Below are 12,328 nucleotides of genomic sequence, written 5' to 3' on the forward strand. Positions count from 1 at the left end.
TCTTTTACGAATAAATCTCACCCACATCACTAGTACAAGCGCAGTCTCAAAATGTATGAATTGGATGTTTAAATAGCAAGTGGTTCATCCAGTCAAGCTCACTTTCTTGTCCATGCTGCAAGAAAACCACATACATTTTACTACAGAAACAAAAAGTAAACAAAAAAAAACCCTCCCTGGGTAATAATCCAAGAGCAGTTTCTAATATCAAGCCAAAATTAGAAACAACCAAGCAGACACCACAAATTTTTCAGTGTTGAATTACTGTAAACACTAGATGTAGCAGTACAGAAAAAAAAAATCCCAAAAATCAAAAGCTTTTTTTTTGTTAAAATGTGTCCAAAGAAATATCCACTAGTTGCAGTCAAATCTGCATCAGAAGCTGCTGGATCAGGAAAGATTTCACTCTCCAAGTATTTGCACAAAACTTCATTGCCAAGACTGTATTCAAATAAATTACTTCCTGGTAAAACTGAGCTGATAAAACCACCTACAATGTGGACAGTCATGTACTCACTTCAACAGTGGATTTCTGCAGCAAGAGACAAAAGATGAGAAATAATTTCTAAATTTGAGATGATAGCTCATGTGCCATTCCTTGAAAACATACGATCCCCTCTAAGAGTAAGGTGCTGGAGCTGGTATTGTAGCACTTCTGTGTCAGCAGGTTCCTTAATGCTCATTTTGTCTAAATTGAGGTAGTCTAGGGATTTTGAATGAGCCCTTTTACCTTTCAAAAGGCAGAGAGGCAGGGGACCATGAAGTGCTTTGTAAGGTTCATATGGTAAAGCTTTATTGTATTTATCCCCAGAGCTGGGCATCCGTCTCCTCCTCCTTCCATTTACTGCTGGGATCTCATAGGGCTGGAAGTACTTACTTCTAGTTTTGTACAAACGCGAGGAACGTGAAAGTCCTGAATCAAGATGTTTGGAGCCCAAGTTAGGACCAGATTCTCCTTTATTCTCTTCACTTCCAATATACTTATGGGCTAATTTTAGCAGTTCCTTTCCAGTTGTGAAGCCAACCAGGTAGTTAGAATCCATGTGAAGGATCTGATATCCTGCAACTGTCCGCCTCAATGGTGAGCAGGGGGTGCTGGAACAGCGTGGCTTTTCTGCTTCCGTCCTGGCTGCAGAACTCACCTCTGCAAGAGGCACAGAGAGGGTGGAGAGGGTAGTTCTGGACTCTCCAGTCACATCAACTTCCATTTTAAACACAAAGCTTTGCTCCTAAAAATAAAACAGAGCTTGATCAGAAAATGCAATACAAGGGGCTGAGAGAAGACCAGAGGAAAGGAATTTTTTATCACCCAGAAGTCATAACCAGTACTTCCCTATTCAGCCTGGTCTTAGCTCTGCACGGTGTCACGTAACAGACCTATCACTGACATCTGTCTTTCAAAATTATCTTGGGTGGGTTTTTTAATAAAAGATACCACAAAGATACTGATAATTCTAAATAGCTAAAAACATATTAATATTATCACACAAAAATGGAGCATCTTTCTGGATCATTTCTTCAGCCTTTTAGTGCATTTGATTCTTTGTAGTCCCTCACCTCTTGGAGCATCTACATCCATTAGCAGATCCACAGCACCTTCCCCAGTCTTTACTTTGTAATTTGTCTACTGTCAATATTATCAAACAAAGCTTTCAAAAAACACGCCTAAAAAGTATGAGCTCATTCAGATATGACCATGGATCACACCTGATCTGAGTGTGCCTGATCTGATCTGGCTTTCATCTTCCACATGTGCAGACAGCTTGCTTTAAATTCACAGTAGCATCCTAGCCATTCCACACCTGTCTGATTACGTCATCAGCAGTCTTCACATACTCCCCAAGAAAACTGACCTATCATCTTACTCACAATTAATCAAACACACACTCTTTTATTCTAATAGGATTCTAATGTATTTCTAACAAAGTATACTGTATTTAATGAATATAGCATTAGATTCTTATAAGCATCTTAAGAATAAACAATATTTATTTGTTTTTTTCCTATTTCTCTTGGAAACATTTTACCCTTCCCTCACTACTATTCCAAACACATTATTTGGTGCCTTTACAAACAAAAGCGCTCACTGCAAGTTATTATCACCTCTAACATGAAAAGATATGGTCACCATCCAGCAAGTATACATCAGCAGATGCTGAAACACCAGAAAGCCTCCCTTTCATTTCTTTGTCAGCATCATCTGAACCATTTCACTCACACAGCTACTTCACAAAACAGGTCACATTTGTGACCTGCTTTCTTTATTTCCTGCAAATCCATGCTTTCTTCATTGTCAGACGCATCTTTGCTCTAAAGGTCAGCTACTGTAGTCAATATACTTCACAAAAAAAAAATCAGCATAACTATGTCACATTTAAAGGCAACAAAGGAAGGAAAGTTAGCATCCAAGTGTTAAGGTGAACAAATACTAAAATTCATTATATGTGATCATAAACTACATCCAAAAGCTCAATAATATTTCACAAATAAGGCTTACTTAAAACACACTTCCAGGAGTTTGCAAACTGTTGAAGCTACTACTTGATGCCATTTTAAGGCTTGGAACATGACAGGCCAAGTAGCAACAACGCAACAAACAAGGAAATACTTTATTCCATCGTCTGTAATTAAGACACCCCCCAAAATCCCATTAAGACCGATCTCCATTAATTTGTTTTAAATTAGGGAGGGAGCTGTGTGCAATTATCACTTAGCAAAAGAAAATACTAGCCTTATGCATAAAAAGGTAAGATTACCTTGTATCTGTGAAGGGATTGGGAAGGAGTAGTTCAAATAATGTTCTGTCAGAGTGGAAATCTGTTTCAAAACCTCTTGGGGGCTTGGAATATGTGGTAGGGGGTGGGTGAGCCCTTGCTCTGGTGAGGGGGTGCCCTGGCCCAGCCCCACAGTGTCTGTAACTAATGGCACAACGGAGGCAGCCCCCCTGTGTTGCCTAACCCAGCCCCCTAAATGGCTGAGCAACTGAAAGACCCACCTGGTAGGAAGGGTTTTTAAGAAGACTAACCATGATGCAAGCATGTTGCTCTCTAACTCTACCTCCATCTTGGAGCTTTACACCACTGGAACCCTGAAGGCAGTAGTTATGTCTCTTTTTCTACATCTTTCCCCCTTTTGCCTTCTAACTTTCCTTTCACAGAAGACAATGGCAAATGGGTTTAAACATTTTCTGTGTTCAGTGGGCTATGTCTGTGCTGTGGTGTTTCATGTTGTACTAAATCCTCTGACAAAGTCCCTCATCTTCTATAATTCACTAGTAAACTTTGTGATTTTTTAGCTCTTGAAGACATCTGGTTGGCATTTTTCCTTTGCACCTACCCAGACCAAAAGAATCTTGGTTTAACCCTGAATTTAAGTGACTAGGGTCTGACGTTCCTATCTCTCCTTCCCTGCTTAGTCCCCAATTAACCTGCTGCTCCCTATGCTAATAAATTAGGAGTAAACAAAATACCCACAGTTCTGATAAAGAGGATTTTATTTGCCATTAACAGACTTATATTATGGAGAGACTATTTTAATGTTCCTTTAGTCTTAAATGGTCTCTTTTCATTCTCAGTTGTGGTATACAGAGGATTCTTCATTACCAGTTTTGTGTACTGTAACTTTTGCAGATATACTTCATCCAATGACCTGTTAAGCATTCTGGGGTTGGACTAGATGGTCTGGGATTGGACTAAATGGTCTCCAGAAATCCCTTCCACCCCTAACAATTCTGTGAATCAATCAAAACAAGTAAAACAGTCAAATAAAGAATTAAAATACTGAAGTAAACCAGACACCCAAATTTTTCACTGCAGAAAGTCCACACAACTAAATAATGCTTCCCATGACATTTAACTGAATTCAATATAGATTTATGCAGTCAATTACCAGTGTTAGAATAGCAGAAGCAGCTGTTTCCTACTTTAACACCATATCAAGCAGTGAAACAGTAAATCTGATGAGGCTTCAGCTGCTGAGACAAAGATATTAATGACAATTTCTGAAGTTGAAATTATGTACCACCAGGAACCACAATTGCTGGAGGCACAGCACACAGAAATTCTGCATTACAATTTTCAGCTACCCTGTGATTTTAGGCTAGAAACCCAAGTATCTGTTCTGGCTCTTAATTCCCAAGTTTTACCCTGCAGTTTGGAAATCTCTCCTGAAACCTTTCAGAAAGACTCAACCTGTTCTGTTAAAAGAAACTGAAATTATGCTAGAAAATGTATAAATAAAATGGACATACTGCAAGGTTGAAAATGAATCATATTACCTAGTCACATACAAACAGCAAAATCAACAAAACAAACAAATAAACAAACAAGCCCAGAACAAACAAATCACTTGTCACAGCAGTATGCGCCCTAAAGAAGAGGAAGGAGGAAGATTATCTTCATGCACTTTTGGTGTTCAAAATCCGAAAGTAACACAAAGGCTGCTCTTCTCAGAACACAGCTTTTAAAGTTAATTTATTATGTTTGAAACATGGGCATGCACTCTGGTAACCAAGAGCAATCAACTTGGAAAAGTAACCACGCAGAAGAGAAGGAGTCAGCAGTTCACTGCACAATAATTACCCTCACTGTAAACCAGTGCAAAGGAAAATCAGAGCAGAAAGTCCTCAAGACAGCAAGGTCCAGCCTAAGTACTTGAGGTTCAGAAACTCCCATTCTGTGCTGCAGTGTGAAGAACAGTATCAAAACCAATACATCTGTCAAACATTTGAAAGCAACAGCAGCATCAGAAACTGGTGCCACACGCATCAAAAACTAAAGGGACTGAGCTAGAGACTGCTAGCCAGTGACACGAATGACTGGCCAGCTCCATAAGCAAAGGACCAAAACTCAGCATGTAGGTATTCAGCTCTTCCTTCCCAAGGCTTTTAAGCCAGTTATTCAGGCTGCCATATGGCTTCAAAGTGCTTTGTGTCCTTATCTGGGAAAAAAAGCCAAAAAAACTATAAAGACATTATTTAGAAAACTCCTATTAAAAAAATAGAAAATAATACGAGCTTCACAGTGAGTGTCTGTACCATCACCTATAAACAGATAGTTAAAACTTTTTGACAGTATTTTAGGACATTTCTATGGTTATAAAGCATTTGATAACTTCTGTTATGTTCACTGCTGTTTACAAGTACAAGCTCATCAGTAATAACACTGGAAAAAACAGTACTTCAGTTTAAAAAGATTACTTCTTCAGATCACTGCTGGCCTGTCTTCTTGCCTCTCAAACAGAATGACGACAGAGTGATGCCAATTAAAGATGATTTATAATTGAAGATTATTATTTAGTCTAACCAAGGAGACTAAGAACAAGATGGCATATCCTTTGCTGCTGGTCCACATATTAAAAACATATGCAAAGTAATGGAAAGTAGGAAAGCATTAATTCTTACCAACAGAATTAAGTTGACAATTACCTACTAGAATGGCCTTCAGAATAAAATTCAATGAGATTTTACAAGATTTTATCAATTCTCTGTATGTTTAAAGCAAGCTCTGTATGTGAAGTAACCAGACCCAATCTATATAAACACTAAGAAAATTGTCTAAAACACAGAGCAGAGAAATAATGAAGATAAATACTAGATGAACTATTAAAATCACTGTGTGAACTCAAAGAATACATTAATATTCTTGAGATAATTCTTTCTGTGTAAAACCATCAAAATTCCCACATTTTGCAAATATATGTATTTTCTGGTTATTGAATCTTCCACAAAATTGTCAGATATTATTCATATCCTTTTCATAACATGGGACAAATGAAAAACACATATGCATGACACACTAGGGCCTGATATCACAATATATGCACTGTAAATAATTTATTGTTGAAATGACTTCTTGCCATGTGCTCCATTGCACTCAAAATCTCGTGTTAGTTTTTTTTTCTCCGATAAAGTGTTATTTCTCCTGTTACATACATTATTTACTGTCTTTCTGAGGGAAGAAATGTGACTTATACAAAACAAACTTTAATTACTCAGTATTTGAAAAAAAAAATAAAGATGAAGAGCATTTTCCCTTGATAACACTTATGCTTTGTAGAAAGTCCACAATATTTTAGAACTGCTGTAAGTTACTCCTAACAAAGTATCTGGTTCTCTGTAATTTTGCATTTCTGTTGTTTCTTATCTCCTCAGCTAGAATCTGAAGTGATGTTACAACATGCCTATTTTTTTTCCATTTAGATAAGCATTAAATTTCTGTCCATTCAGTAAATGTTTTCTTCTTCAGAACTGATTCTTCCTCCTAGATGCCAAGCCTGCAGGCAATACTTTTGGTTAAGAATCACTAAGATACGTCACATTGATAAAATTATAGTAATTGCAACAAGAAAAAGCAGAATGTAGATGGCAGTGGTGATATCTGTAGAAGAGTCAAACATACTGAATAGAGATATCAAGCCAGTTTTGACATTTTCCCTTCTCTGTGCTGCCATTACTTGACATAAAAAATGCACTTAAAAGACAAAATGTTTATCTGTTAGACATCAGGAGTAAGTGAAATAGCCCAGAATGTGTGAAGTCAGGACACCTTTAATTATTTCAACTGTCTCTTTGTGAAGAGTGAAAGATAAGGTCTACATCACTCCCTTTGCAGTGTGAAGGAAAAAAAAACGTTTGCTGTTCCTTACAAGAAATTCCATACTCCTCTAAGCAAAAGAGAATGGGGGCAACATGAAATTGTTGCACCACATAAGACAACATTCAGATGGAGTAACAACTAAGTGTAGCACAGATTTACTTCCTCAAAATTACATGCAAGAAAAAAAAATTGTGCATAAAACATACACTATAATCCTACAGACCTTAAGAAAACATGAATTGATATTACTGAATTAATAAAGCCAGTGCAGTAACTTCAGAATGTAATGTAAAACAACAGCCTATGAAACAACTAGTAAAGTGTGTGTGTGTGTGTGTGTGTGTGTGTGCGCGTGTGTGTGTATTGGGGGGAGGGGGTTTGTTCTTGTCAACAGGTAAAAAAATTAAGCCACTCAGCTTAATTGCCAGTAATTATTGCCAGTATACCAGGCAATAATTTACAAAGTGTTCTTTCTGAAAAGATGATTACATCAATTTCTACTAATATGCCCCTACTCCAAGTAGCAGGAACCAGTTTTTTAAATTCTTGTTACTGAAAGTTTTAAAAAGAAAACTATTATGATCCAGAAAACTACCTTTTAAAATTGAAGACTGTCACAAGTGCACTACTGAGAAACTACAGCTAGCAACACAACTGACTACCTCAGACCAGATCAGTATGACAGAGCATAGGATTTAGTAACCATGGAACGTAAAGTCTGACCAGACTAATGAATTTTGTATGAGCAGACTTAGCAAGCAGGGAAGTGAAATAAAATGGTGGGAAAGAAGGCCATTTAACATCTCTCTGCCACGCAACACTGGACAGAAGTGTTTAACAGACCATAAGTTCTCTAAAATATTTAGAGCCTTCCACATGGACAATGAGACTCCCTTGTTGGACTGAATCACAGACAAACACTTCCCCTTCACTTGGTCAGTAAAATGATGCTCCTGGCCAGCATAAAGGTGGTTGTTTACTATGCTGACTCATCAAAAAATGAAACTGTGAGATACATGCAAAGTAGCTGATGCATATTGTAACACATAAAATTTTTATTCTTTATTGGATTAGAATGTAAAATAATGTTTCCCTTATAATTTCATTTTTACTTCTCTGTATTTTTGATCTTCCATCTTTTCATCTACTAAAATCTAAGTTTAATTTTCGCAGTTCTTACTTTCATGTTAGCCCACTTGGGAAGACACCAAACAACCTGAGCTGTCAAAAAAAACTAAATCACCTTTTAAAAATAAGAGACAGAAACAAACAAACAAAAGGAGAGTGCTTGAAGTATTCCAGTTTTCACTAAATAAATACTGATTTCTTTTCTTTAACAACCAAAGAGACTATAGTCTCCAATGTTTCTGTGTTAGAAAAGAAATTCAGGCCGGGTGGTTTTCTATACTTACAAATTAGTGCAGCTCTGATGACATTATTTTGAAATTATCAGCCTACACCATTCCATATTCAGCTTTTGACTAGGAACAGCTATTCAAGCAAGGAAACTTTAAAAATAGACCTACTCATAAATATTACAAAAATATATTCAACCAATGCAATTTAGTTTTTTCAGTTTTTTTAACGGACGCACTTTAAGTCACTTGTTCTCTGTCTTACCTTGCTACCATCTGCAGCAGATATTCAGATATTTGGTGGAAAGATTTTGATGCCTTGAGAGGCTACCTAGAAACACAGGCTAGACAGTGTTAAAGGAATAAAGAAGGTATTTAATAAAAAGGCCTTCAAAGGATATACCTTGGGCAGTACAAGGGCCCAGCTCTGGCTACACCCAAAATGAGTAACTGGTCACGACGTTTCACATTTTTATAAGTTTTGTTCAATTTATATATTGGGGTTAATTGTCCTGTTACAGCTTCAGGTAATAAAGTACCATCCTCCCAGTTTGCTCTCCTCAATTCGCTATTGTTAGTACTTTTTGGGCCTGAAGCTGCAATGGTGTCCTTGGTTCTCAGGTTGGAAAAGGATTATTTTGTCTAACTAAACTGTGAAGAGAATTTGCTAACACTTTATATGAAGGTCAGAGTTATATACTAATGCAGCGCAGAATCTGGAAAATACAAAACTCAAAACTTAAAGCATCCGTTTCACATTCACTTATACAATCCACATTGATAAAGGTCACTTTCTCAAGCTCACTAGAGTAATGTACATAAAGGCTTTAAAGTTCTGGTTTTTGTCTGTTTCTCAAATGCTCCTTCCCTTACTTAAAAGCTGCTTTAAAACAAGAGTACTGCAAGCAGAGAGTAACAATTAATGAAAGCCCAACAGTACATGCAGTCACAGTGAATTTCTATTAAACTTACAACTAGTGTGAACAGAAATCTGCCTCTTGGAACACTCAGTTCTGATTCATCTGACTTTGCAATATCATACCTCATTTGCATATTGCTGGCGGCCAAGCCAGCAGCATAAGGCTGATCAAAAACAAGAATGTACAGAAAGCTACACTATAATGTCAATACTCTTACACAAGACCTTAATTTCAATGATTGCACTGCCACTCCCTCATTTCCCTCTGCTTCAAAGCCACTGTGAGAACCACGCTCCTCTATCTTCATTATCAACAAATGCCCTTCCTCAAGGGAGAAAAGAGACAACTGAAGCAAGCACACCCCATTAGCCAGAATATGGTTCATAATATACCAACAGCAGGAGGGTGGTGGGAGAAGCAGCTTTCTGCACGCAGCTATACAAGCAAACATGTATGACATCCTGGCCCACTTTAGAAAATACAGTAACAAAGACACGTTTATAAGGAGCATTTGTTAGTGTTCATAATTTCTTTTTTTCTTTGTAATAAAGAATACATTTATGCTAGGCAAAATACATATAAACTAGCATATAAGTAATATATACAGAGACTTAAGATCTGAGATTGTTTTCCTACATTCTGCATACCACTCAAAACAGCACTGCAGCTGTTCAAAGACACTTTTCCAGTAAATGTACAGAGACAGAACTGGAAAAACATGCCTGCTAATGAGCCAAAGCATCTTAGCAAGTTTAATGCTCTGAAGTAACACTTTAATACACCTTCGAGTGCACAAGCACAGTCTGTGAGCTTCACAGGCCATACAGTAAAGACTAAGACAAAACTCTTGTCTACTCTTCACTAAACAAAATTTATTACAAACTAATACAACAGTTACCCACAGAAAGCTGTGCCCTAGTGCACATTGGTCAGATTCGATAGTAAGATCATATTCACGTTTATCACTTGTCTGCGTATGAGGCTGCCAGTGTGCTTTAAACTGCAACCGAGGAGACGGTTATGCGTACTAAATGCATACTTACACTAATACTAGATATAACTGCAAAAGAGTAAGTTCTGGGCTTTTCCACCACTTGGACTGTCACCCATCGGGTGGCACGGAGAGCGCTCAGGAGCAGCCTCAGCGCAGCCTGTAGGCCCCGCACGGCAACTCCCCGGGTTCCCTCTACACATGGGAATCACCACCAAGCATCCTGCTCTCCTAGGGCGGCCGGGCTGCCTTGCTCCCCGCTACCGGCTCAGCCCCGCGGCAGTCGGGGCCGCAGGGCGGGCTCCGGGGCCCGCAAGAGCGCAGGGCCGCTGCCCGCACCACGCGACCTGGCGCTGCCCGGGTACGGCTCACGCGGCCCCCAGCGCGCGCGCCATACGGCCGCCGGGAGCGGGCAGAGGAGCCGGCGCCCTCGCGAGGTACGATCCGCACGGCACCCTAGGCCTCCCCGCTGGCGGCACCACCGCCCACCCAAGAAGACTCCCGCCCTACGGCCCCTCCCTGGGCCCACCCAGCTCCGAGAACCGAGGGCACGGTCGGAGGCCGCGGAGCCTGGCCTCAGTTCCCGGTCGCTCGTACCTGCGGCCCAGCGCGGCGGGGTCCGCGCGGCAGCAGCTGCCGGGGGCGGCGCGCGGGGCGCTCCGGTTCCCCGGGCCCGCCCGGCGCCGGGCTGAGGGCGGAGCGTGGCGGCGGCTCCGTGCAGTACATCCAGGCCATTCCGAGCGCAGCGTTCCTTCTCGGCGTGAGCCTCGGTGTTTTTCAGCTGTCCTCAGGGTGGTTTAATAAGCGTTAGTCCCCTATACCATTCTTGCGTCGTATATACCTGAAAGAATGGATCAAGCAACCATCTCTTGGTGACTGTCTCATCACGAACATACCGCCCACTTCTGTAGTATTTCCAAACGGCCTACAAAGTTTGAACGCCGACTAGATAACAAACCTTTAGTAATGGGTTTTGCCAACAACCAATTAGATAATTTCCCTATTGCATTTTGCTGCACAGGCAAAGCTGCTATTACTGCAGCAAACCTTGCAAACAATTGTTTAACTTGGCTTTTGCAAGTGAAATAAAAGGAAAGGGGAAGAAAAAGCTTGATGTCATAGTCCTGGTTTTCGCCTTTAATAATAGTTATAAGCTCTACCACACAGCTCGTAAACCCCTAGCAGTGGAGTTAAGCTAGATTTTATTTCTAAAAATGAGTCTTTAAAGACTCATCTTAAACATACAGCTGAAGTTTATTGGTCTGATTGGGAAGGCATCAATGACCCCCATACCAAGGCCACATTTTGTTCTCCCTCTAGTCCCAATAATCCTGCCAAGAAAGTTGCAGGTGCAGTCTTGAATTGCACTGAAGGATGTTGGCATTCCATATGCACACAGACTAACCACTATGTGCCCAAATGCTCCTGGAATTTGTATTCCTTGGAATTTTCAGCTAGAATAAACAACAGAGAAATAAACCCCAATGTTTTTATAAGGAATTTTAATTACAGGCTCTGCAAGCCGTTAAGAGTCATAGGGTTTGCAAGATCACAAAAGCACTCTAAAAACTAAATTTGTAAATTTAACACACAACATGGGGAGTGTATCTGGTCAATCAGCAGTCCAAGAAAAGGAACCTGGAGTGTAGTTCGGGGTGTTATGATGCTCCATGTTGCTCACAGTACACAAACTCCTTTGGTTCATGTTGACGCCTGCAATACTGGCCTGAGCGAGAAATCCCATCTTCCTATATTGTCCCAAGGCATAAATGCGGCGGTAAGATCTTGTGAGTTAGTATATCACAATTTTCTTCCAACAAACTTCCTCCCAACAACTTCCTGCTCTCACTGTCAACTGAGTTTTCAGTCAGACTCTGAAATGGAGTTCCAAGGTGAAGAGGGCAGGCAGCAGTAGGATATTTTAGTATTTAATTAGCTGTAAAATTTATTAACATTTATCACATTGACAGAATTAACATGGTGCAAAACTTTTAATTTCCTAGGCACCAGAAGAAAGAAAGATCTTGAAGACTTAAAGCTAGTATTCAAATTCCAAACCAAATATTTGAAAATGACCCAACAGTTTCCTAAATCCATAATTTTCAAAATTTTGCGTTTTCAATGCAATCATGCTGTTAAGATTTTCTGAAGTTAAACTACTGTATTTCATTGCTTTTTCGCAATGTTTATCAAGTCATCCAAGATTTTATGTGAAAAATAAAGATACTTTAGTAAACTTGGCCTTTGTTTTCCCATATAAGATCTAATTAACACTCTGTAGTCCTGTTGCAACACAGAGAGAAGGAGACTGTTACGAGCTGTTTTCTCTGCATCATCCTGGCCAGAACGTGAAATACCAGCATCTTAGACTGTGCTCATCAGTAGCTTCCACATCAATGACTGTCAATTAGAAGGACGATACAAGACAATTTGTAAATAAACACAGTATTAAAGGTAAAATACATG

General features: G+C 39.5%; 1 protein-coding gene across 1 annotated transcript; it reads right to left on the reverse strand.

Annotated features, from left to right (window-relative positions):
- Positions 1 to 466: 466 nt before the first annotated feature.
- On the reverse strand, positions 467 to 10,597 carry MACIR (macrophage immunometabolism regulator). Its single transcript, XM_054286049.1, has 2 exons — positions 10,460 to 10,597; positions 467 to 1,229 (listed from the first exon to the last, which is right to left on the reverse strand). Exons 1-2 carry the CDS (start codon positions 10,595 to 10,597, stop codon positions 585 to 587), a joined length of 783 nt encoding a protein of 260 aa, XP_054142024.1. The 3' UTR covers positions 467 to 584.
- Between the last annotated feature and the right edge of the window lie 1,731 nt (positions 10,598 to 12,328).

This window comes from Melozone crissalis, unplaced genomic scaffold, assembly GCF_028551555.1.
Source record: "Melozone crissalis strain CALT ecotype California unplaced genomic scaffold, PUWL_Pcris_2 ptg000005l_1, whole genome shotgun sequence".
NCBI classification, from domain to species: Eukaryota; Metazoa; Chordata; class Aves; order Passeriformes; family Passerellidae; genus Melozone; species Melozone crissalis.